Genomic DNA, 27127 nt, shown 5'->3' with positions numbered 1-27127 from the left:
CTTTCTTTCTTTCTTTCTTCTTCCTCAAAAAAAAAAAAATAATAATTGATGCCATTGCTAATTTTATAGTTCTCATATTGGATTTGTTCTAAATTAACATTGCCACAGGCTTTCATCTGTGCATTAAAGCAACTTGTATTTTTAAGAAAAATGCAGTTATTGTTGAGGTCCAACCCTTTTACTACAAGGGATGGCAATTTACAAGTGACAGCATATCATATCAATAACTTTTTTATTATTATTCAAACAAAAATACACACTACAAAACTAAACTTTTTTACACAAGTTATTTCTATTTTATATCACATTAATCACTTCTTATTACTATTCTCAAAAACAAAACTCACTTAAAAAAAAAACCTTTACCAAACAAACGGCAATTTGCGCATGTTAAGCTGGGACCTTCCCGCCCATATCCCTTATTTTTAGTATTAAATATGATTAATTTATTTTTTAAGTGCCCAAATATAACCTTATGGTTTCTTTCAATTTTTCTTACATGCCTGGGTTGTGTATATATGTACACATACTTATTTCGTTCAATTTCACAAACCAAAAAAAAAAAAAAAAAATCTATGATTTTAAAATAGTAAGGATAAATGTAAAAAATCAGTTCTTATGGTTGGCCTAAATTATAAATGGATCAATGTCGTATCAAAGTGAATTAAGAAGTCCTTGAGTATGAAAAATAAAAATAAAAAATAAAAAAAATTAGCCACTAGAGTTAAATTCTATTAAATATTTGATGGATTCGCTGATTCGGTTCAGTGTCATGTTAGTGCCAATAAAATAATGATATGTGTCACTCTTAGTAATAAATATAAATATATAAAACTAAAAAAAAGAAAAGAAAAAAAAAAGAAAAAAAGAAGAAAAGAAGAAGAAGAAGAAGATGAAGAAGAAGAAACAAAAAAGAAAGAGAAAAATTGAAGAGTGGCTTGCGAGTTGCGAGCCATCCCCACCTCTTGGTAAACACTTTAAAATAATATAAGATGGGATCTATTGGTGTTCCCCATGCAGAGGAAAAGGAGACCTTCAAGGTTCAACAAGCCGAAGTCCGGCTGAAACTGAGAGAAAGAAGCAAATACAGTTATATAAGTTTATAACAGCTAGAAATGAAGTAGGGGATGGGCAAGTGGCAGGGATAGTTTGAATAGTTTCTCTTACAACTCTCACATAACCTCTAGACACATTGGGTGGGACTTATACGTGAGACCCACATGCATGGAGTCCACCCAACGTGTGTAGATTGTGTGAAAATTGTGTGTGAAGGGTTGTAAGGGAATCACTCAAACATGCATGGATTCCACCCAATGTGTGTAGATTGTGTGAAAATTGTGTGTGAAGGGTTGTAAGGGAATCACTCTCCAGTATAGTTTAGTTTGATGGGAACCATGTCATGATCCATTCGGCCACAATTTAGTTTAGTTTTGTCGTTCTCCCTCAACTAGGGTCAAGCTATAATTTAATTCAACCCCACTATAAGGCATGGTTGGAAGAAAGGGATCCGGCTTTAAAACTATAGCACCGTATTGTAAAAAAAAGAAATGGCTGAGATTTAATCAAGGTTTTTTTTTTAAAAACCAAACATATATTTTTATTTTTTTTTTAAAAAAAAAGTTTCTATTTTCTATCTCCCCCCTCTCTCTCTCTCTCTCTCTCTCTCTCTCACTCTTATTCTCTCTTTGTGAAGTATCACTGAAAAAGAGAGAATATCTCCCCTCTCTCTCTTTTTCTGTCTCTGGCCGGCTGGCTGTCCTTCACTGGCATCTCCCCTTTCTCTCGCTCTCTCTCTCTCTCTATCTTCTTCTCTCTTTGTGAGAGAAAATAGAGAGAGCTCGTGAAAGCTGGGCCGAGAAAGAGAGAGAGAGAGAGAGAGACCGGTTGAAGCAAAATGGGTTTCTTCAAGGTAGATTCTCTTCCTCTCTAGCTCGAGTCTTGAATTTCTTGAGTTGATTGAAGATGAAATTTGGGTATTTCGGTTTTTGACCGATTAGGCTGGTTTTGTTCTTTGTTCGAACTCCACACCGAATGGGTATTGGAGTTTCAGTTTTGGTTATTCTTGTGGTGGATTTTCTGGGGATGTCTGAATGGTAGCTGGATGGAACTATCTAAGAAAACGAAACATCAAGTCTTAATGCGGAGGACGCATGAATCCAGCACTAAATCTATCTCTGAGCTTGATGACACCAATCTTTCTCTGCAATTCAAAGCCTTTTGGTTGTAATCAATTGTCCCCATGAATATGAATGAAATTGGTTGGAGAAGTGTACAAGTTCTCAACATTTGAACCAATTAGTCAGATTTGGTCTTCTTGATTCCTTTGTTATGCATTTTTGGGGCAAAAAATTATGTCAACAATGTTATCGGCGAGATCCGGGCAGAGAGATTTTTTGGTGAAAGAGATTCCGGAGAGAGAGAGAGATTTTCCTGCGAGATCCGGCAGAGATTCGGTCGAGAGATTATCCGGTGAGAAGAACAAAGAGAGAGAAGAAGAGAGAAGGGTAGAGGGAGAGGAAGAGGGAGAGGCCAAAGCCTTAACCATTTATTTTTTTACAGCACGGTGCAGGAAGAAAGTGGGTGGACTTGAATAATGGACATGAGTCTAAACCTAATCATCATGAACGAGACTTGAATCCACGGAAAACGCACAGGAGTAATCTTTATTTACTACTAGGTCAACATCTTTCAATAGCGTAATTTTTGAGCTTTAATCAACTAGACAATCATTACAGATTTATGATTGCGACAATGTGAGCTACAAGGTTTACAATTGGAAGGCACTTTCATAGGGTATGAAACTTTCACAATATTCCGTTCCACCATTTTTCCTTAAAATAAAATAAAAAAAAATTAAATTGGAAGGTAAACAACTTTTAGGGATTGAATCAATTAAGGGTATGAAACTTTCACAATTTTTGAAATAAAATATTTGAACTTCAAACCGTCTTAATTTAGGGTATTGATTTTTCGGAAAGTCTCAATTAGGGGTTATTCGTTATGATTTTTCGTTAAATTTTATCAAAATTTTTAAAATATCATTTTTTTTTAAGTAAAAAAAATAGGAAAAAAAATTACTAGAATTTAAAGGTTAGTTAAAATTTGACAAGAATCTCTCGTGCTCTGGAAAAGCTCAAGCCAAGCATCTATTAGTCAAAAAGGGAAATATCCCCACTGGCAACTGAAATGTTTCTTTACGGATGAATCACAAAAGAACCTTTTGCTTAGATACTAAACTTAGCAAAGAAGTTGGTCGAAATCCAAAAAAAAAAAAAAATTAAGCAAATCATATTTCATTCAACTTTTTTAACGACACTTAAAGGTCCGTTTGAGAACATAGTTGAATTTTGATTATTATCTACTTTTTTTTTTAAAAAAAAAATCATATTTTATTCAACTTTTTAAAAAAATTTCAAATTTTGTCTCACAAAATCAAACCTCGAAATTCGTAAAATAAATTAAAATTGAATTTTGATTTTATCTATTAATAGTAAGAAGAGTAATGCTAGTTACTATATTTTTATCAATAATGTTGATGTAATACTTCAAATTAATTATTGAATTTTTTTTTTTTAAAAAAATATTTAATAAAGACTAATTGAAGAGTTAGTTGGAAGTGCTACAACAATCTTATTAGATAAATGTATCAAACATTTTTTCGTGTGAAAAAAAAGGTACTGATCCCTATTGAAATGTTTTCGTGACCAATTGTTGATGCAAGGAATATCAATAGTGACCTTAGGCGGCCTTCTAGGGAATAGCTCTAATTGTACTTGCAAAATAAGAAAAATGGTGGTCAGAAGGTTGTTAGTTTGGAGATCGGAGACACTCTAACGCTTAAGTCAATAAAGCCTTATTAATGAAGAGAAAGTAAATTAGTAAAGGTTGTAAAAAGGAGGGAAGAGACTCTCTAGATATGGTAGCAAGAGATATATATGGAAGTGTCCATACTCTAGGCTAAAGAAATGATCTTTTGTGGTGTATACCGTGGAAATAATGGTTCATCCCTCTGCTGGTCTTGGACCTAGTGTGGGTTTAGAACACTAGCAGCAAACACTCAATCATTTTCTTTAAATTTAAATAAAATTACTTTTTGCTTCCATATCTAAAAACACTCCACAATCACTTCCCTTAATTTTTTCCTAAACTATTAAAATATTTTTTTTTTTTTTTACTTTTACTTTATTATAAAGAAAGAGAAGAGAAACTCTTTTGATTCTCTACATATTAGGAAGCACTGTAGCATTCCTAATGTTTAGAGAACCTGTAGAGAATCTGCTGCAGGTAATTTTTTTTTTTACATTTTTTTTTTCTATATTTAAGGAAATGAATTACTTATAGAGTATCTGCTATTGATACTTTTAGCATATATAATTTTTTTTAGGCCTCTTTAAACTATTTAAGCAGTAAGCCTTTAATTGCAAGAGGAACTTTTGCAGCTGCTTTGTTTGGATTCACTTTAGCTTGGAATCTCAATAGACGCACCTTTCATCTTGACAAGCCTTTTAGATACTAAACTTAGCAAGGAAGTTGCTCAAAAAAATAAATAAAGTAATGGTATGTATTATATTTTTATTTTCTAATTATCTAATAATGTTAATGCGACACTTTAAATTAATTATTATTATTATTATTATTTTTTTATATTTAACAAAAATTAATTCAATAGTTAATTGAAAGGGCTACATAACTTTATTACATAAATATTAAATAAAATTATAGTATCAATCTATTATTTTTAAAGACTATATATTAAAATATATGCGTAAATAATTGCTCAGATTTAATTTTAAATTTTTTATAAAAGAAAAGAGAGTAAAGCTAATCTAAACCCTTAAAAAAATTATAACATATGTGCCGTAACTTTTTCACAACACTTAAAAGCCGAATTTTTGAAAACCACTTGCTAAATTATAAAATAGCGAAATTGATACGAAGAAGGAAGCAGGAAATGAAGGAGAATAAAATAGGCAAATTGATATAATAACAATAAAGAAAAGATTATATTAAATAATATTTAGGATCCGTTTAAGTTTGCGATTTCAAAAAGATTATAGTAAATAGTTAATATATTTTATTAATAATGTTGATGTGATAATTTAAATTAATTATTAGATTTTTTTTGTTTTAAAAAAAATTCAATAAAGACTAATTAAGAGTTAGTTGAGAGTACTACAACAGCTTTATTAGATAAATGTATCAAACATTTTTCCTTGTGAAAAAAAAAGATATTGATCCCTATTGAAATGTTTTCGTTACCAATTGTTGATGCAAGGAATATAAATAGTGACCTTAGGTGGTCTTCTAGGGAGTAGCTCTGATTGTACTCGCAAAATAAGAAAAATGGTGGTCAGAAGGTTGTCAGTTTGGAGATCGGAAACATTCTAACGCTTAAGTCAGTAAAACCTTATTAATGGAGAAATCGAGTAAATTAGTAAAGATAGTAAAAAGGGGAGAAGAAAGTCTCTCTAGATATGGTAGCAAGAGATATATAGGAAAGTGTCCATACTCTAGGCAGAGAAAGATCGTTTGTGGTGTATCCCATGAAAACAGTGGTGCATCCCTCTGTTGGTCTTGGACCTAGTGTAGGTTTAGAACATTAGCAGCCGCCACCCAACTATTTTTCTTAAATTTAGAGAATAAAACTACTTTTTACTTTTATATTTAAAAACATTATACAATCGCTTCCCTTAATTTTTTCATAAAGTGTTAAAATATATATACATTTTTTTTTTTTACTTTTACTTTATTATAAGGAAAGAGAAGAGAAACTCTTTTGATTCTCTACACATTAGGAAGCACTGTAACATTCCCAATGTTTAGAGAACCTGTAGAGAATTTGCTGGAAGTGATTTTTTTTTTTTTATATTTATTTATTTTATATTTAAGGAAATGAATTACTTATAGAGTATTTATTACTAGTGTTTTTAGCATATATAATTTTTTTTTAGGCCTCTTTAAACTATTTAAACAGTAATCCTGAGAGACCATTGGCGTGTGGTATGGTCCTCCACCGATTAATTGAAAGAGAAACTTTTGCAGCTGCTTTGTTTGGATTCACTTTAGCTTGGAATCTCAATATACGCACCTTTCATCTTGACAAGCCTTTTAGATACTAAACTTAGCAAGGAAGTTGCTCAAAAAAAATAAATAAAGTAATGGTATGTATTATATTTTTATTTTCTAATTATTTAATAATGTTAATGTGACACTTTAAATTAATCATTAAATATTCTTTTTATTTTTTTTATATATATTTAATTTAACAAAAATTAATTCAATAGTTAATTGAAAGGGCTACATAACTTTATTACATAAATATTAAATAAAATTATAGTATCTAACTTTTTTTTTTCTTCTTCTTAAAAACATAAAATAAATAGATGGTACTCGGTAGTCCTCCCTCATCCCTACTCATCCCTCCTTCGTTTGGATTCACTTTAGCTGGGAATCTCAGTACATGCACCTTTCTTTTCTTCACTTCACTATTTTCTTCCTTTTTGGGGTGAATGACAGCTGCGTGGCCTTCAAATTTTAGAAAACGACACCGAAGATTGCTTTTGGACAGTGAAAAACCTCCTCCGGAAGAGCTTTTTTACTGTATACATCACACAAACTGGGAAAAAAAAATCCACTACACCATCATATTAATATCACGGACCTTCACTAATTTATTAAATTACCCTAAAAAACTTACTAAATAATCACCTACCAAAAATAATTTAATTTATTCAATTAATATATTTATGTAGTTAAAACTACAGCACGCATGCCGTAAAAAAATTGAAGGGCTTAGATTTATTTAAATAATTTAAGGGCTCAGACCTGGTTCAGAATTTTCATCAAGCTTTTTTCCGTCCATCACTTTATTTTCCTTTTTTTCCTCTGGACGTAAAACCTCTCTCTCTCTCTCTTCCATCAATATTTTCCTCACCAGTGAAGCCAGACAAAACGAAGCAAAAAAAGAAAAGAAAAGGATTTTGCAAAAGAATCACCATATGGTTATGGGATTTTGTAGAAAAATGCTCTGTATTTTTTATCTGCTTCAGGGCTTAAAAGCCCAATTGGGTATTAGTTCAATTCAGTTAATGTTTTTTCTGGTGCGTGTTCTTGCTCTGTTCCTAGTTTTCCTTTACCTCCAAGCTATTCTCTCATTATTTTGAACTTCCCAAGAGCGATTATTTTTGCATCGAGATCATTGCCTTTCTTATTCGTAATCTTGTCAACTTGCTCAAATGGCAAGGCCATGGCATTATCTTATGCAAAAGCTCTCTCGGTTGCTACTGTTCATGTCATTCTTGTCAAATCTTTGAATGAAGATGAGGAATGCTCTCTCGTGAGTTCTGATGAATGAGAGAGAGAGCGAGGTTTTACATAGGAGAAGAGGAAGTGATGGATGGAATAGAGCTTGATGAATTAAAATAATGAGACCGATCCGAGCCCTTCAATTATTTAATTAAATGTAAGCTCTACAAATTTTTTTACAACATGTGTGTTGTAGTTTTAACTACATCACACAAACCGAATCCATATTAATATCAACTTTCACTAATTTATTAAATTACCCTAAAAAAACTCACTAAATAATCACCTACCAAAAATAATTTAATTTATTAAATTAATATATTTATTTAAAAAAAATATAAAAAGTACATATTTTATTAAAAATATATATAAAACTAACATATATTTTAAATGCTTGTCAATTTAATTTAATAAATTATATTCAATTTAAAAGGAAAATTTATCCCACACTAGTCCATGGTCTTTTACAATTAATTTCCTAATTACAAATGTAAATTATTTATTAAAATAATAACTATGAAAAGAAAGTATACATATCTTCTTTAAATTATTACTTTTTTACCGTCTTTTTCAAATTACTCATTGAGTTAATATTTTTCTCAAACTATAAAATTTGTCAATATTTTCGAAACAATAAACATCTGTTTTTTATTTCTTAAAATAAGACAAAAATATTCTTATAAATTTGAAAAAAAGATTAAAAAAAAGAAAATTTAAAAACTAGCCACTTTCTTGGATTATCATTTTTTTCGTTGTTTATTTATTTTTATTTTTTTCTAATTTTAAAAATTTTTAATTTTATTTTATTTTTATGAAAGGTATTTTTGTTACATAATTTGAACTTTGAGAGGGAAGCTTGCTTTTTCGTAACTATTAACTCCAAATCCACGTAGACCTGCCTAGTTATAGTATTAGCTCAAAGCGGGAAATGCCTCTAATTTGCTCTCGTTGAAGAATTCACCATCCCTCTCTCTCTCTCTCTCTCTCTCTCTCTCTCTCTCTCTCTGTGATATCAGTTCCTCTTACTCTAATGGCGGACCTTTGGTCTCCACAAGTGGCGCTGCCTGACAAGGTGGAGCAACTGCTCCAGAAAATCTGCAGGGAGCAGAATCAGGCGCCCCCGAACGCCGACGTGCGGCAGAAGCTAGCCTCGCTCGGCGAGGAAGCGGCTCTCGACATCCTCCGTGTAATATCGGCCTCTGTCATCAGGAAAAGCCTCGGCGGATTCATCGTCCACATGATCGACAAAGCCTCCTCTCAGAGACTTGCCCCCGTCTCTCCTCTTCGCACTGCCTCCTCTCCTTCCCGCCCCACGTTCAGCCCGCCACAAGGTACCTACCTACCCAAATTTTGCTATCTCGTTCTGTAGACACGCCAGTGTTTTTGCATTTTGGGACACCACTTAGTCCTATGGGAATTTTTCAATGTCCTCTGGAATCTGGATATAGCTTGTTGAGATGCTACTCTTAAACGAATCGTTTGGTCTAATTCGCATTCTAACTCTCGGAGCGTTCTTTTTCTTCTGGCTGTGTTTGGCTGCAAGGAAATATTCTTTCTTTTACCTCTCCCTTGTTTTTTACTGAATAATTGAGGGTTTGTTTGACTGACTGACTGTGGGTTGTACTTCCTCTGGTTTTTTAATATTTAGTGGACTACTGGATTTTTCTCTATCTTGGATTGTGTGTACCTATCTACGCGCATGCGTGCACACGCGAGCACGCATTCATACCTACTATACCTGTAAATATACATAATACATGTGTGTGCGCGCACGTGTCTGTGCTTGTGAGTTTGCTGTTCTACAAGGAATCGGATCTTCTCCATTTCATTTGAAATGGAGGGGAGAGGATCCGATTCCAGGGGGATTACTGGATTAGGATTCAAGTTTGTTGTTTGAATTGTTTTCGTAGGACCAGACACAACATACTAATTATTTTGTTGGAATATTTTGTAGCTTATATATAGTTCTTTACTTTCTCTTCATTCTTTGGTTTTGCATTTATAATTATCTTGCAACACGACGAGGATGACTTTATTGTAAAGTATTTAGTTATCTACATTGATAAAGCAATTGCTGAAAAATGTGGAAATGTTCTATTCTCTAAATCATCGTTGGGTCCCACCAATAACAAATTTGTGATTTTTTTTTTTTTTGGTATATATCAATGTCTAAGTTGATAAGATATACTATTGTATACTCTTCTTTAGTTCTAAGGTAATATTAATATATTAAAAATCTCGTTTATAAATATTCCTTTCATATAATGTTTGAACTTTATTCTAGTAGTATTGTTTTATTAATCCGGCCCCCAAGAGAAAAATCCTGACTCCGCTAGTGGTCTTGTTGATTATTCTTCAATGAGAAATGCTATTCTTCACTTCATAATTACACCGTGCTGAAGTGGCATGGGCTAGTAGCCTTTATTAAAAATAAAAATTTAAGGGCTATTAGCCACGCCACGCCAGCATAATATGATTGTAGTGTGAAGTATAACATTACTTTCATAGAGATTTCAAATTTGAGGTCTTATAAAAGTCAACACTGTGTTAGGCTTTTTAAAAACTTTTGGCCACGTTTTGTATTTTCTTTGCTGGAGGGCTTAATCTTGAGCTTCATGCAGCATTTGCTTTAGAACCTCTGTAATTTTTTATCTGGTAGATAATAGTTCCTAGAATGTATTTTCCAAAAATGAGATGGGTGGTGCCCTTACTTGATCTCTAATTCCATGGAATTTGAGAGGCACCCCACTTTGAATTCACCAAAACATATTATATCAGGCACTATATGCTTCTTCCTAATTTCTAACTTTAATTTGTTTACATTTTGTTCGGGGAAATTAGTTTCATTTGTATGACACACTGTTATACTGTGCCCTTGCTTGATTTCATTCTATATGCTATAAACCAAATAGTGTTATATGATTTTGTTTGGTACATTTTGAGCCCGTAAGTGGTGCTGTTCCTCACACCCCAATAATAATAATTCAAGGGAATCTGAGAGGCTCACCCTCTTCAAGTTTGAGTTCAAAGAGTGCTGTTAGTCCCAAGTTAGCGGCCTGGGGAGAACTTGAGTTCCCAAAGGCATTTCTAATACTGAGTTACATTGGGGAGTAAGTTTTCCTTGCTTTCTACTGGTAGTTGTGGTTGCTGCATACTATGCTCATACTAAGCTACTTTTTTTCTACAGAAACCAGCTCGAGGATATTAATATTTCTGCAGATGAAATTAGGAGTCTGAAACATTTAGGGATGATAGATTTTGAAGAAAGAGTTTGGGAAGCCTTGGGACACAAGTATATTCACAAAGAAGACCGTCGAATGGTGAATGTTATGTTCTATTTGTTGTTGGCCTATGATGGTTACCGTTTCTTGACTAATTTCTTAATGCCTGAAGTCCACTGAATTTATTTAAAAGCTTGAAGTTGCTTTCCTCTTCATATTATTAATGATAAAGTAGTTTTTTTTTTCCTCCCAAAAAAGATGTTCTGTTTATCTGAAACAATAATGTATATACTTGTGACTTGATTCAAATAATCGGAAGGAACCTAAAAATGCTAATGTTATGAAGTGATATCTTAACCGTTATTAGGGTTTCTGAGTACATAAAATAGACTACCATGTCTTCTATGTTCTCTTTGTTCTTTTATTTGCTGGGTGATTCATTAAAGAGATTAATACATGGCCTCTTAACATATCCTCACATCCGTCAATTTGTTTGAGCTAGAAATCTTTGGTTGTGTGCTTGATATGTTCTAGATGAGAGAATCAACGAGTTCCCATCAAAGAAGAGAGAGAGAGAGAGAGAGAGAGAGAGAGAGAGAGAAGATTTAATCTGGGAATTGTGCTGCATCCTAAAGTTTGAATCATAATTACTAAGGAGTGCCAAAGCAATTCCTAAAGTGGAAGCTGAAACAGGTGAAATCAAAGGGCATTACTTGAATGCTGGTGGTAACAAGTTGCTTCAATTCAAAATCCGATTCTCTTATGTGCAGAATTGACTAAGCTTTCTAAACTTTATTGGCTAATTCAGTTATAGGATAAATGGAATTTAATTAGAAAATATAAATGTTATCTTCTGTCTTCTGGTGGATAAATTTCAAATGAGGGTTCAATGTTATTCTTGAGTCTTGAATTGAAACTTTTGAGAGGTAAATGCTCTCCAGCAGTGTTAATTTCTTTTTTGTAGTCATCAGCACCCTTGTATCAACTGCAATATTTACTTAATTCCCCCTTTTCTGTTTTTGGGGTCTTGCAGACTCTTGATTGGGATGAGAAAAAGACACATCTCTATCATTGTCATGTTTCTCTGGATGGAAAATACAGTTTCAAGGTTTGTATGTATCCTCCTTTGTGTATATAGAGCATGCCCAAAGACAAGCAGATACAAGTCTGTGATCACATAAACTAACTTCAATTTTGAGGATAATTTTTTCAATCTACCTAAACTCATGGAAGTTTACCTCAATTGCTGGTGTAAAATTTAATAAGGTTCTGTTGGAAGCTGTATTCTAGGCCGTCATAACTAAATTTCCCTCATGGAAATGTGAGACAAGTACATGCATGAGACACTACTATTGTAAATTGCCAGTGCACACCAAGAATTGGTAATTGGCACTTTCTATTATGGGAGGTTTGAATCTCAGTCCTGTTTGCTTCAGGGCTTGAGGTTGCACTGGTAATGTGTGTTGTCTACTTGTCACCCAATCTTTTTATGAAGAAAGGAGTTGAATATGTTTTTCTTAATAATACCATTTAGAGCTTGTTTTGAATTGCGTTAAGAAGCTTAAAAAGTGATTGTAATATATAAAAAGTTGTGCCAAGCAAAAATGGGCTCGCATGGTAAAATTTTTTTTTTTTTTTTTTAAATATATATATATATATATATATATATATATATATATTTTATATATATTCTTTTTGGCTCTAAAAAAGCTCAAAAATGCAATTTTGGGGAAGCTTGAAAAGAAGTTTTTTTAGTCTTCTTCTTCAAGTGTTTTTTCTATAGACAAAAGCTCTATTTTCTAACAATCCCAAACAGACTCTTAAACAGCACAAAGTATTTAATCTATACGTTGTCACAGATAAGCAATAATCCGTGGATCTCAGGCACTTATGCTCTTAACTTCTTTACAAAGTAATATGTTCTTGTAAATTGACATCTTCATGTTTCAGTTCTTCATTATAAAGGGAATTCTTCTATTAATTTATCACTTCAAGATATTTTGTAACAAATATATTGTTGTTTCATTTGACCATATTCAGGGCCCTTATTTACACAAAACAAAAACTCACCTACAAAGAGTTTTAGGAGATGAGAACGTTTTAGCTGTGAAGTTTGCTAAAGCGGAGGCAGGCAGGAGAATCTTTTCCTGTGACGATTATTCTATGTACCATAAGATTGCAAGAGAAGGGATTCGTGTTGGTTCCCGTCGTTATTTTTTTTTTGGTAAGCTATTCTTTATGCCATTTGTGAATGAACTTTACATTTTTGGTTTGTTCTTGTTTTCTTATTTTTACTTCTCATTGTTATTTGAACTGTACTGTTGTTCAGCAGCAATCCAATTCAGGATGTGCACTTGATACTTTATGATTTTAAGTTTATACCCACAAAAGCAAGTTTTGGATCCTTTTCCCATTTCTGACAAACTATTTCATTATTTTTCTTATCAATGAAATCTTTGCCCTTTCTCGTGTTTTGAGTGTGATTTCCTTGTTTGAAAGGACCAACTTTGTATAAAGCGAGTAAGAGAGAGTTGTAAAATCTGGTAAAAAAAAATTTCCCTGTGCTGTCTCTCACATATGATTAAAACAACAATTAGCTATCTGGAATTTATAACTGTGGATGTACAAATTCACCTCCACACATGTAACGACTCACCCCTAATGACACAATATTGTCCGCTTTTGGCTCTCCAAATCAGACTTCCCAGGAGGTCACCCATCTTGGGATTGCTCTCGCAGAAGCACGCTTAACTGCGGAGTTCTGATAGGTTCATGACCATCACGGCTTTAAAATGAGTTGTGTCATAAATGATGCATTTATACATATAAGCACATACTCATTCCCAGGCGATGTGAGACGTCACAATCACCCCCTCTTTGGACCCAGCGTCCCCGCTGGCGTCCCTCATTGGGCTTGTGCACGCTCCCACCATCTTAGGCTGGGCAATGACTCTAATACCATTTGTAACGACTCACCCTTAATGACACAATATTGTCCGCTTTTGACTCCCAAAATCAAACTTCCCAGGAGGTCACCCATCCTGGGATTACTCTCGCAGAAGCACGCTTAGCTGCGGAGTTCTGATAGGTTCATGACCATCACGGCTTTAAAACGCGTTGTGTCATAAAGGATGCATTTATACATATAAGCACATCCTCATTCTCAGGCGATGTGGGACGTCACAACACATGCACTCTGCACACAGGCCCTGCAACTTCATCCCTACCTAACTTGTGTGTGTATATGGTCCCAAGGTTTTTAAGGATCCGTTTTTCTGTGTGTTTTTTTTTTTTTGGCTATTTTGTTATTCTGATTACAGATAACAAATTTGAGTTTGTCAATTCCTTTTGTTGGAAATAGGACCAAGTATGAGTTCAAGTAGTGGTGCATGGTTCCTCTTTGTCAGATCCAAGAGCGGATCTAGAATTTTAGGTTGGGGTGGGGGGGGGGGGGGGCAAAACTAAAATATATTAATAAAAAAATATTTTTGGGGGGTAAAAAATAATTTTTGGGAGGTCCATCTCATAAAAAAAACATAAAATTCAAAGGATTTTTTAAAATTTTGTGGGGCTACTGCCCCTGGTCAGACCCTATATTTTTCCATTGCCTGTTATCTGATTCGAGTCATAATTTGATTTCCAGTGACATGTAGATAGATAAACCTAAAAATTTCTTATCAATTTGACTTGTTAAAAGACCTAGCATAATTGATACTTTCTTTATATGGTTATTGGTCAGTGTTTAAAGATGGCGGCAAAGAAGAAAAGAAGAAAAACCCAACTTCCTCCCCTGTCAAATGTTATTTCATTCGCATGGAGTCTAATGCTACTATTGATCAGAGCGAATATATATTATCTAGGAAAAAAGTTTATGAAGCAAGATCTGTATTTATGCATGCACATGGATTGCCTAGTGTGACCAGGTTTATGGCCAGGTACGTTAACAATTCAAAGCGTCTCTTTTTCAGAGCCATACCTGAGCATTTTCTCAAGTCTTTGTGTGTATTATCCTTATTCCGAAATCAGGTTTGCTCTTATCTTGTCCAAGACCGTAAAGCTAGAAGTTGATTTAGCATCCGTTAATATTGAAGAAATTGAAGATGTACTTTGCAAGGTATGATCTTTGAATTATATTTCCAGTGAGATTTCCTGCATTATGTGAATGTAGTTAAATTCAATTCTTTTTACTAATCCATCAACATGCATTGTACTTTTTCTTTTTCTTTTCCTCTTTGTTTGAATTGCAGGATACAGATGGCAATATTGTCCATGATAAAGATGGTAAACCTCATATACATACAGATGGGACTGGTTTCATATCTGAGGATTTAGCTTTGCTCTGCCCTCATAATTTGTACAAAGGAGAGCAAATCAGAGATGAAAATATTGAGGTTTGTGATACTGGATTTGTTTCCATATAAGATTCGCTTTGACTGCCTATATATGTTGCAGCTTGAAGTGACGAATATAAAAAAGTTTGGTTTCTTGGAACTGATCCCAGTTTATGTTAACTGATCTGAATTCTGAACACATGGCTGGATGTTTTATATTCCATGTTGTCTTCTTGTCTTCTGTATTTTTTTTTTTTTATACTAGTATGTTCTCTAATCTTCTGTTACATAACTAATCTTTTTAATCTTGATGAACTTGCTGGTAAGCTTTTGGCAATGATGAAACAGCCAGAATCTAAAACCCGAGAACCGGTATGTCGATCAAGTACTGGGGCATGATTTTCTCTTTTCGAGTCTTTATAGATGTGTTTCCATTTACTTTTGTCTTGGAATTCTTTCTCACTTCTTTTTGGCTGTTTTCTAGCCTTTGCTGATCCAGTTCCGTCTCTTTAACAACGGTTGTGCTATCAAGGGAACTGTTTTGGTCAATAAAAAGGTAGTTTTTTGGTCAGTTTCTATTGGAGAAAAGAATGTATTGATTTGTCATCTCTAAAAGTTACTTCCAAAGGATCCAGCTTTAACTGAAAATGGATATGCTTGCTATGCCCACAAACAAAGTAATGATGAGTAAAGAATTCAATTTTTCTTGAATTTAGTGCTGATGGATGACCTTATAGTTGGAATTTTATTGGAATAGAATGTTTTAATTTGTATGGACCATATTGACTCGGGGCATTAGTGGAACAGATCAGACAACACTGCCAACATGACCTTGATGCTATTGGTTTAATCATATATCACCTGACCGTATGCCATTGTAATATATTAGGATCTTGAATAACTTTGATTAAATATCATTTTTGGCCAATATTAATTGGAAATCACCTCCAATTTCTATTCAATAATCACGTAATTATTTTTTTCTCATAACTGAATGTCATTCAACCTCAGGTTTAATTATGTAAATTTAGACACTTATTGTGAGACCCCATAAAATTGGCCGCACGTTAAGTTGGTGGATTGCGAAAGTGTTGCATGAGTGACAAATCCCACATTGGTTCTTTACTATGTGAGATTAAGCTTTATAAGTGAATTTAAGAACTCCAATTGTAACTTGATTGGTCCTTTTAAAATAATAGTGTAGATGTGGCAAGCGCTTTCTCCTAAGTTCTAAAAAAAGTATCAGAGCAACTTAATAACATCATGTGGCGCTAGGGCATTATATGATGTGAATCCTAAAGAGGGCGTTAGGGATTTGAGTGGGAAAAATTATGCCACTCCAGAAAGTTAGTTCCACATTGGGTGGTGTCAAGTTCTACATTAGTTTCTTACTATGTAAAACTGAGCTTTATAAGTGATTTTAGACGCTTTAATTGTAACTAGACTAATCATTTTGGAGTAATAGCGCAGATGTAGCTAGCATTTTTTGTAGGTAGTGACACTTATACTATAATGTTAGTGTAATACATTATGCACATCACTTCAGGGTAAATGGTACTAATTTTAGTTTTGATTTCTAATATGTTGTGTTTATTGATGATCCTAAATGACAATAGTAATTGGCTGCTGGGGCTCTTAGCTCTGTTCTTCTTTATTTATTGTATCGATCTAGTTTCCTTTTTCTTCTTCTAATATTGCATGCCCCTTTTGGTTTTTTGTATTCAAATTTTGAAGCTTCCTCCTAGAACAATTCAAGTTCGACCTTCAATGGTTAAAGTTCGGCCAGATCCAAAACTTTCAAATATTAGAACAGAGAATTCATTTGAGATAGTAGGAACAAGGTATTCATCATTTGATCCTTATTTTTACATGATTTTGCAATTTATATGTCCTCTTCATATGACATTGTAGTTATTTCAATTATAATCTTGTTAATAAGGTATTTGAAAATGGTCTATTTTTGGAACCATCAAATGTGCTTCAGGTTCAAAATGGAGAAAAGGAAAATCATAATTATTCAGAAAAAGGGATATTTAAATTTGTGTACTTCATGCTGATATTTGTAAGCGAATTGCTTATGGTGCAGGAAGTTTACCTAGGATGGTGTCTTAGGAATATGCTATGTAATTGCATGTAGGTAAAGCTTGGGGTTGATGAAGAGTCGACCATTGTGTAAGGGATATAATATAGGGGTTCATAGGAGAAGGTTGGTTCGTATAAATGAAGAATTGGTTAGAGAGAATTAGTTAGGATATGCTTTCTAGGAAGAATTAGTTAGGATGTGCTTTCTAGAATATGCTTTCTGTTAGTTATTTAGAGTCTATAAAAGGGGAACCAGAGGTGTAAAGAAATGCATGAAAAGAAATATACAGAAATGGATTCTTAAGGAGAATTGCTGCTCTCTAATCAGCTTGGAGACACGGGCATCTCAAATAGCCCAGTTATCTCGTTCTTATTTTCTCAATTCCTCCACAATCCATATCAAAGTCACCAAATATATCCCTAACCCAAGAAAAACCCCATAACAAATGGTATCAGAGCCGTTCGGTTCTTCAACCATCGCATCCAAATCTCTCAGTTCTATCTGAATTTATTTATTTATTTTTCTAGCTTCCGATACCCGTTTTTTTTTTTTTTTTTTTTTTTTTTTCAATCCACAACACAAACAAATGCCATGGCCGTTTTGTGGCCACAGCAAGCACCAATACTCCGAAAGGCGTTGAAGTTATTGGGCCAAATGCTAGAAACTATGAATGTAATGGTGGAGACCACACGCCACTAGGGGTGTAAATGGGACAATCTTATTGAGATTGTGAAAGAAATCGAGAAAGAAGAAGCAGTACACGAGTACATAAACAACGCAGACTCGGCTCCGACTCTTTTTGAAACACAGAGGCCGAGCAAGAAACTACCTAAACCATTCGGGAGCATCATCGAGCAAGCGGCGGAAACCTTCGACGATCTACATCAGCACGGCGTCGTCAACATCGAGGGTTTAAAGCCAACCACGCTGATCGAGCTCATGGAAGCGCGGCCTCTGCCGTTCGAGACTACACCGAAGGCTCCGTTTAAGATCCGGCGCTCATTTGTGTTTCTGTACTCGAATGCAAGGCCTGAGAATTTTGTCGTCTTCAAACACCGATAGCGTTGGAAGTTTTCTTGGTGGCGGCCACCGTGGGTGCTGATAACTGGAGGCAGGGGCCTCCGGCATCTTTCACGGACGACGACGACGTTTGGCAATCCAGACGTTTCTAGAGATCCTTGGGTGCACGAAACGGCCGGCACTTGTTTCGCACAGAGGCGAGGAGGAGGACGATGGGTGCCAACGTGGCCAGGGATGCAGAAGCGTTATGCATGGGGGAGATTTGCTGGAGTTTCTGGAAGGTTCAAGGCTAACAGTATTGAGAATGGGTCTGGGAGGTCAACGTGGCAGGAGCTGATGTCGTTTTGGAAAAATAGCATTTCCTTTGCTCGAGAACAACTAGAATTTCTTTCTCTAGGCAGCAGCATGAGTTGGGCTTTCCGAATGACTGGGCCTAAAGTGGTGCCCAACATTACCCAACAGAATGACGTCATCGGCTAGCGTGTGGGTGCTGTGTGAGACAACAAAGAATTCTAAATGGAGCTTTTTATTTGCATTGGGTAGCTTCTTTGTGTTTGCAATGGTTTTTTTTTTTTTTTCCCAACTGCCCTTGTGGGCAAGGTACTTAAAAGAGTGGGCAATGAAAGGGATATAATATAGGGGTTAATAGGAGTAGGTTGGTTCGTATAACTAAAGAAAGAATTAGTTAGGATATGTTTTCTCGAAATGGTTGTCAAGCCACCCCTATTTTTTCTTTTTTCTTTTTTTTAAAAAAAAAAACATAATACAATGTGGCATATGGGACACCTAGCAGATATTGATAGATTTGATGTAGTAGGCCATTAAGTTTTTGGACTGAAGTACCAATTGCGTTTATAAGATGTCCACATGTATTCATATGTGACACTTTTGCAAACCAAGGTGGCTCTTGATAACGAGGCTAAACACAAGTACTAAAAAAGTATTTAACCTGAGGTCTTTCATAATTCGTTATATTTAACCTTAAAATTGAAGTGTGTATCATGTTATTACCTGATTTCATGCTTATTTTTCTTTTATTTTTTCGTGCTCTAAGAAAAATCCTACCAAATATGTATACATTTTCACCAGTAGTCTTGAAGTCCAACAACTCCTTACATGTCGAGAAAAGTTTTAACTACAAATTCTGATGGCCCTGTAACATGAGGCAGTGAAAGAAGATACCACGGCCAGACAGATCAATAATAATGTCCACTGTCAAGGAAAGAAAATGCTCAATGACCTCAAAACTCTGTTGAAAACAGCAATACCCTGCTGAGAACCTTTTAACTAGCGACACCAACCTTACTCCTCCCGCACCTCCCTATCACATTTTAAGTCTAGCTTTCAATGGAAGACTTCCAATAGATAGGGTTCATGAGGCAGAGACACCATTAATTGCTATGATTTGTAGGCTAAGAGCATCCCTAGTGAGCTCTCCATTTCAAAATTTTCACTAAAATTTGGTAAAAAACTCAAAAAAGCCAACTCCAACAAACTCTCTATAATTTCTCAATTTCAGCTTTTGTCAGAATTTCATTCCAAATTTGGCTCACAAATTTTATGAGCTATTGAATATTTTATCATTTCTCTCTCATTTTACATCACTTTTCACTTTTCCTCTCTCCTCATTTGTTAGTAGTGGTTGCTTAAAACCAATAAAAAATTAATATTTAGTTGAAATAGAGAAAGATTTAGGGAGTTTGATGTAGGAAGCCTTTTAAAAATGATAGATAAAATCAAAAAAGTAGATTCTTGAGCTAAAATTTAAAGAAAAATTAGAGAGCTCACTAGGGATGCTCTTATATTTGAAAATTGGCGTGTTGGACACTTGAGGACAGGAGACCTGTATCCCTCTATGTCTGACACTTGTTTTGAGACTGCTAAGTATTCACCTTCATTCACCTTCTTGACATGTCCTTGTGTCATGATTTGCTAGTTGCAGAGCTGACACCAAGTGTGCATTGAAACTTGATACTCTTCTTTATGTCTGCAAATCATGGGCTAATACCCATTGTTGCCAAAGTGGTCTGAAGCTGGTTCAAGAAATGTGAAACACATTCATTTAGTAAATGAAATGTATGCCAGTGTGCAAAGAAACTTGTAGTGATGATTGAGATTGAGTTTTCTATGCTAATTATGGAAAAATTAACATGGCAATTTTTTTTTACTTACTATTGAGTTATTGATAAAAAATAAAAAATAAAAAATAAAAAAATAGTTCTTAGTTGATGTGGTTGACTGTAAAAGATTTTGCCCACTGACCAGCTATGTTAGTACAAAGTGTGATATTATAATTTAATAAGAAATCATTTTCAGCAGATGCTTGTTCAAGATTTGAGACATAACAATAGTAGTCGTACGATGTTATGATTCTATGGTTTGCTTGTATTGATGTCAGTTTTGATCATATTATTTATCATGAAAAAAAATTCAGATATATTGAAGTTCTATTACTGTTCGTTTTCTATTGTTTAAGGCGTTCTAATTTTTAAGTTTCTAATCTGACAGCAATAAGCCAAAGAGAACATTTTTGTCAAGATATTTGATTGCACTTTTAAGCTATGGAGGGGTACCAAAGGAATATTTCATTGATATAGTTACAAATGCTTTAAGGGATGCTCATAGCGTTTTCTCCGATAAGCGTGCGGCACTAAAAGGTAGTCTTTCTGATAAAGCTTGTAGCTTATGGGTTGCCATAATATTTCTCTTATCTCTGTTGCTATTGTTATTATGATTACTGTTACTGTTCTGTTTACTGTTATTGTTACCATTATTATTTCTGGCATTATTGGAAGTAAAATCTTATATTCTGCTTTCTTTCTATGCATTCATTGACCATTTTGGCAAAAGGGATTTATTTTATTTTATTTTATTTTTTTTTCTCGTGTTGAATGTTTTTATTTGCTTCTTATTGGCTTTCTACAATCTCACCAAAAGGATGACAATACAGCAATACTTGTCTGTTTCATTTACTTCTCTTTCAATGTACAACTCCTTGATGAATTTCCTTGAATTCTTTTGCTTTATGCAGTTTCCGTCTGCCATGGTGACATGGATGATTTTAGTGCAGCAAGAATGATTTTATCAGGGATTCCTCTTGACGAATCATTTTTGCAACATCGGCTGTCTATACTGATGAAGGAGGAACAAAGAAGTCTTGGAGGAGGAAAGCTTCCAGTACCTGAATGTTACTATTTAATGGGGACTGCCGATCCCACTGGAATCCTTGAGAGTGATGAAGTTTGTGTTATTCTGTACGTATACTGTTTAACATTTTTTTTATATTTCTATATGGTTGAAACCATTTGAGCATTTAAGAAAAAAGGAGAAAGCAACTATACAAGCATTGGACAACAAATATTTTGAAATTTATATTCCAACAGCTATATTTTATTGAAAATTTTGAAAGATTCCCTTGTTATACTTCACTTTGGTCTTTAAACCGCACTACTACAAAGAGAATATGTCTCTACAGTTCATCCTCTGCCATTATGATGGCGTTGGATTACAATTTGTTGGTCAATCAACATTCTTTTGCAGTTGGGTTGGGAATATATTGTATTTCTGATCTTTATATGTGCTACCATAAGCTTGCCTTTATACATGTCCCTTAAAGTGTTGTTTTGATTAGGCATAACTTGCTTCAGATAAAATTTGTAAATTACAAAGCATTAAAAAAATGTCAGCCTGTGATGGGTGTGAAAGATTTTCCAAAGTGTCAAAAAATTAAAGTGAAGCAAAAACAAAACTACAATAATCTCCTTATGTGATGATAAAAAGGTTTTAGAGATTTTCTAGTTCTAGATTCGTTCTATTATGTGGTGTGCTATCTTAATCTTCCTTCTTGCTTTAAATATGCCTTTTTGTTGTCTTATTTATGATTAATGACTTATTGTTCGGACCTTGCTTTGTGAAGACTACATGAATGGATACAGTTTCTATTTTCTTAATTATTATATGTTTTTTTTTGTCGATATCTAACGACTCCAGTGGCAATTAATAAGGTTCTTTTTATACTTATTTCATGTGTGTGTGTGTGTTTTTTTCTTATATTTGTTTCTTTTCTTTACACAATATATGTAGTGACAAAGGACAAATTTCGGGGAAGGTTTTAGTCTACCGGAATCCTGGTTTACACTTCGGCGACATTCATGTTTTAAAGGCCACTTATGTGGAGGCCTTAGAATCTTTCATTGGAAATGCCAAGTATGCTATATTCTTCCCTTGTAAAGGTCCACGGTCCTTGGCAGATGAAATAGCTGGTGGTGATTTTGATGGTGACATGTATTGGGTCTCAAGAAACCCCCAGGTTGGTATTTTCATTTATTTTAGTTTCAGATGATTTCTTCATTTTCTCCGATGTTCTCATTTTGGTGGGATAATCTCATTTTCTGAGTGTCCTGCAATCTTAACGCTTTTCCTATCATTCGGTATTTTGCTTTCGATGTACATATAGGGTTTCTCTTTTTTGTGAACCTCATAATTCAAGCCAAAATTTGGGTTTAACAAATTCAAGTAATACTCTAGAAAGTATTAAACTAATTACTTAAGGCTGAATACACAAGTCTTAACTCAATTGATCTCATTCTAGGAATAGTGATGCCGCTGAATATAGTTCTACTCTAGCTTTCTTAAGGCATAATTACTCTTCCTCATAACCAATACTCTGCTGGCAATTACTCTGTAACTTGTGAACATGTTGTTCTAATAAAAGGCCAGCATAGAACATGATTTATTATTGTATTGGAAAATCTCCACTTTTAACTTCAACAGTTTAAAAAGATTAGACCCTCTAGGAGTACTATTCAATTCAATTAATGGGACTATATTTCAGTGAATCTTTTCTTCTTCCATCTCCTCTCTCCCTTTATGGATTATGGATGGCATGAATGTGGGGGGGGGGGGGAGGTGAATATAACGTTTGGTATCTCTTGACCATAATTTCTCTTACTTTCCTACAGATACTCCATTTTTTAAATGCCATATAATGCTAACAAAAATTTTACAGTCAAAGTATCCATAATTCTAGCTTAATGTTGAGCATACTCTAGGTTTTTCAGCAGAAGACTTGCACACTTCGACCATTTATAAAATATTGCCAAAGTAGGCCATCAGTAATGTATTCCCTACTATTGGCCCAACTCAGGCCCTTGTATATCACCAAAATGTACCTGGTTAACATCTCCCACTTTTGCTCTTTAGCTAGTTTAGAGGTATGATTTATTGTATTGCGTTGGTTATTGGGGTCAGTATGACCTAGGTTTTTTGAGGAGATTAAAGTGGTAGTTATCAAGTCTTTATTCAAAAAACACGGTAAGAATGTGATCTTTAAACTTATGAAGCCTTCTTAACTGAAGGTCATACTTTTCCCGAGTATTATGATGTACTAAAAATTGGCGTTTCAATTGTTGCCTTTGTGTGCGTGTCTGTGGGTATGATTTAATTTCTTTATACATTGAGCACTTATTATTGAAATTACTTCAGCTATTGGAATATTACAAAGGGAGTGAGCCTTGGACACCGACTTCTTTAATGCAAAATGTACCCAATCATAATGTAGTCAATAAAGAGCCAAGTGATTTTTCAGCTGAGGAACTTGAGGAAGAGCTTTTTAAACTGTTCCTGACAACTAGGTTTCAGCCAAGGTATGCACTTAATCATATATCTGTTAATTATGGATTATAAAATTAATGCAAATAGACTTTGACCATATGTGTAATGAACAATTAAGGGTTAATAGTCCAGGGAAAATAGATTTACTCTGGAAATCATTTTAGCTTTAAAATTGCTTCCCTTTTTCTGAAGTTTCAACTAATTGTTGGATCTCAAAAACCTTATTTCTCTGGAGTGAGTTTGTAATGCCAAACTTAAGTCAGACGGTATTCATATAAATATGGTTTTCCATTCCACAATCAAGTTGTAAGGTTTCCTAGGTATTGTTTACATCAGGAATCTGGTATGAAGATCTAACCTTTATTATTATGAAACCATGATGTTTTCTGCTGTCTACAGCTACGCTGTGAGTGTGGCAGCTGATAGCTGGTTGGCATTAATGGATCGGCTTCTAATTCTGCGGGAGTATTGTATTGAAGAGAAAGATCACATGAAGGCAAACATACTTCAGTTGATTGATATATACTATGATGCTTTAGATGCACCGAAAAAGGGTGGACAAAAGGTTAGTTCTGTATCTTTTTTATTCATTTGCTAGATACTCAGGAATCATCAGGATCTTTTGTGCTGTGACTTTCTACCAGTTCCAATTTGGTTAGGTATGAAATTGGGCTGAGTAACTTGTGAACTGTTTATATCATGTACACCTTCTCAGGCTGAAATTTTTCAAGGCTCACCACCACCTGGCACTGACTTTTGAGCTTGTTTAACTTCCAAGCTTGATCTTACAGTAGATTGCATGTGGGTCATGCAGCAACCAGCAAAGATGAGAAATGTATTAAAATAAATAATAGAGGGCTAGAAAGGGCTTTGAACCTGTGAACCAGCATGTTCTGCACGTACCAGTTGTTTCTGTGGAGGTTGAATTAGGTTCAGTAGTTGAGTGCTGCATAAGTCGGATTAGACTTAAGTGTTTGCATGAAATTAAATGTGAATAGGATTCATTTTCTGCACAAGAGGGACTTATCAAAAAAATAAATAATAAATAATAAGTTCTGGACAAGAGGGATTGATGGAGAACAGGGGGATGAGCTTGGGGCAAAAGAGAAAGATGGTAAATCCCGCAGAGAGAAACCTTTAACCAAATGAATGCCAGAAAAGGTCACATTTGTCATGGTAGTTGGCTTTGTTTGATTTGTTTGTGACGTGTGCCAAATAACCAAGACCATTGTGGTTATTAAAAGCCTATCCTCTACTTCTGTAAGAGCATATTTGATTGACAATTATGCTTACTTGGCCGAAGCTCAAGCATGCCATTTTAATGAATAATTTTTTCTTGAATTAGAAAATGCATAAGCTGGTGCTTGATGATTAATTTAGGACAGGACGTTGCAGGGTCAGCAAAACTCTCATGAAGATAGGTAATATATTAAGATTTGGAGAATTTAATGAGAAAATTATTTCCAGATATTTGTGCCTTCCCTTTGATAACTCTCCTGATAACTCTCTAACACCCTTCAATTAGTGGTCTGAAAAAATACTTAGATACTTCTTACAGCATTTGTTCAAAAGCCCTCATTTGCACTCAATAATTTCTGGGACACCTATCCAGAAGATCATGCTGGTCTGCTCATATCTATTTGATGTATTAACCCCTGGTTGCTTGTACTCAATATAGTGATTATACCCTCACAGAAGATGTTTCTGATTATAACCTCCTGGAAGATGTTTCTATATTTTGGGTGATGGAGCTAATGCTTTGGTTGCATTCAAGGAATCAATTAATGCTTATAGTATGCCCTCTGTCTGGAGTGTAAGCCCTCTTGTTCAGCCTCCTGCTTGTCCGATGTATATGTTGTCTCGTATTTTGAGGGTTCACTGATGGATGAAAATAAAAAGTTGTTGCCCTCCGCATACCAATGAATTTGATTTAAGCAAATTCTAAGGCAACAATCTTATCAATAGGTGTTTTGGTGGTTAATGTGGTGAAGTATGCTTGAGCAATCAATAATTAATAAAATCTGAAGGGCTTTGCTGCTTTCTTAGCTATTTTATCTTCATGATCCTTGATCTCCCAAGTTGCTTTGTAGTGACTGGTTCTACCTTGAATTTACTAATACCCCCTTTTTTTTCTTTTTTTCTAAATAGATTGAAGTTCCAAATAAATTGAAGGCAGAGTTGTTTCCACATTACATGGAGAGGGAGAAGTCTTTCACTTCTACATCTATTTTGGGTTTAATATATGATAAGGTTAAGTCTTATCAATCAGAAGATCCATCAATGAAAGGTGAGGATTCTCTAAATTAAGAAAGCAATTATTTTCAGTTATTCTTTCCTCCATGGTATGCTGACCGAAGATTGTCTATGCTATAAGTGAACCAAAATAGGACGAATCTAATGTTTAAAGGACGGAAGAGAGGCAAATTATGTTCTGCTGCATTCTTCTTTTCTATATTGTTTGCTGATGAAAACGATAAAATCGTATCGTTAGAAGGTTTGACCATCATCATATGATGCTAATATGTATACTTCGTGCTCTTCAGAAATTTGGAAACTCCCTTGTTTTGATTTTGAAGTCCCTGATGCATGCTTGAACAAATGGAAGGAACACTACGAGCAATATAGGCAGGAGATGGCTAACGCCTTGAACAATGGTCATGATGAGGGCCTCAAAAATGAGGCTGCTAAGGAAGTCATAAAAGAGTATAAGAAGGTGAGGCTTTAGTTTATGCTTCTTAAATTCTCAAATTTGTGCGCCTTGAAAGTTGAAACCCCTTTCCCACTTCTTGCTTTGCTAACTATTTTCTTCGTAGATATTGTATGGCGCTGCGGAATTTGAAGAGAGTAGAAGGGGGATGGAAGAAATATTTAGTGAGGCTCTTGCAATATATCACATCACTTATGATTTTGCTAATAGCAGAAGATCTGCCAGTTATTGTAGCTTTGCTTGGAGGGTTGCAGGTCCAGCCCTATTCAAGTACCATGCCATGAAAAAAGGCGAAAAATCCTTTGTCTGTCTCCCATCTGTTTTACGGGAGATCTTTAATTAACGGGATATTGGTAGATTGTATCGTAGTTGTAAAGGACATGAAGTATTGCAGTGTAAATATTGCATTATAGTATAAAATATAGTATATTTTGCTTGCCAAGTATTTCTGTCGCCATTTTCTTTGTGAAAGCATTCATGATTTCAGGGTAACCCATTTTCGTAAGAATCGTATAATGCAAACCAACTAGCACAAAACTCAAGGAAATGATAGATATCTATTTCGATGAAGCTTTGACCTCTGTAAAAATACTGTAAACAGTGTTGTATCGAACAATAATTAGGAATGCATGAGTTGATGACTCTTAAACCTTCTAACTGGCCGATTAGGATTAAGACTGATTCTATTAATTGTAGACAATAACTCTTAATTCTATTAGACAGAATTGGAATCAAACTCCTTATTAGAAATTTATTCTTTATTGGACTTTCACGACATTGGGGCAATACTAATTAAGTAAGATTTTGTAATCGTGTTCATACCCTAGTCGATGTTTGTCCAAGCTAG

At 34.5% G+C, this 27127-nt stretch overlaps 1 protein-coding gene across 2 annotated transcripts; it reads left to right on the top strand.

Annotated features, from left to right (window-relative positions):
- The first annotated feature begins 8240 nt into the window (after positions 1–8240).
- Positions 8241–26722, top strand: LOC133857854 (probable RNA-dependent RNA polymerase 5). 2 transcript variants are annotated; one of them, XM_062293214.1, is made up of 19 exons: positions 8241–8636; positions 10295–10415; positions 10493–10625; positions 11560–11634; positions 12567–12750; positions 14266–14461; positions 14553–14640; positions 14774–14917; positions 15185–15229; positions 15342–15413; positions 16592–16698; positions 20469–20617; positions 20992–21214; positions 22044–22269; positions 23445–23605; positions 23973–24138; positions 25722–25860; positions 26117–26286; positions 26387–26722. In XM_062293214.1, exons 1-19 carry the CDS (start codon positions 8336–8338, stop codon positions 26621–26623), a joined length of 2937 nt encoding a protein of 978 aa, XP_062149198.1. In that variant the 5' UTR covers positions 8241–8335; the 3' UTR covers positions 26624–26722. The 2 variants fall into 2 exon arrangements, with proteins under 2 accessions (XP_062149198.1, XP_062149199.1); XM_062293215.1 differs by lacking the exon at positions 11560–11634.
- Positions 26723–27127: the final 405 nt, after the last annotated feature.

The sequence above is a fragment of the Alnus glutinosa genome, chromosome 14, assembly GCF_958979055.1.
Source record: "Alnus glutinosa chromosome 14, dhAlnGlut1.1, whole genome shotgun sequence".
Lineage (NCBI taxonomy): Eukaryota > Viridiplantae > Streptophyta > Magnoliopsida > Fagales > Betulaceae > Alnus > Alnus glutinosa.
Note: the sequence above shows the minus strand (reverse complement) of the source record. Positions and strands in the feature narration are given on the sequence as shown.

What these genes read in the sequence shown, in the direction of transcription:
- LOC133857854 (XM_062293214.1), top strand. Translation starts at nt 8,336, where the DNA reads ATGGCGGACCTTTGGTCTCCACAAGTGGCGCTGCCTGACAAGGTGGAG. An exon ending in ATACTGAGTTACATTGGGGA is followed by an intron (nt 10,416 to 10,492) that starts GTAAGTTTTCCT and finishes TTTTTTCTACAG; the next exon opens with AAACCAGCTCGAGGATATTA. An exon ending in AGAAGATCCATCAATGAAAG is followed by an intron (nt 25,861 to 26,116) that starts GTGAGGATTCTC and finishes CGTGCTCTTCAG; the next exon opens with AAATTTGGAAACTCCCTTGT.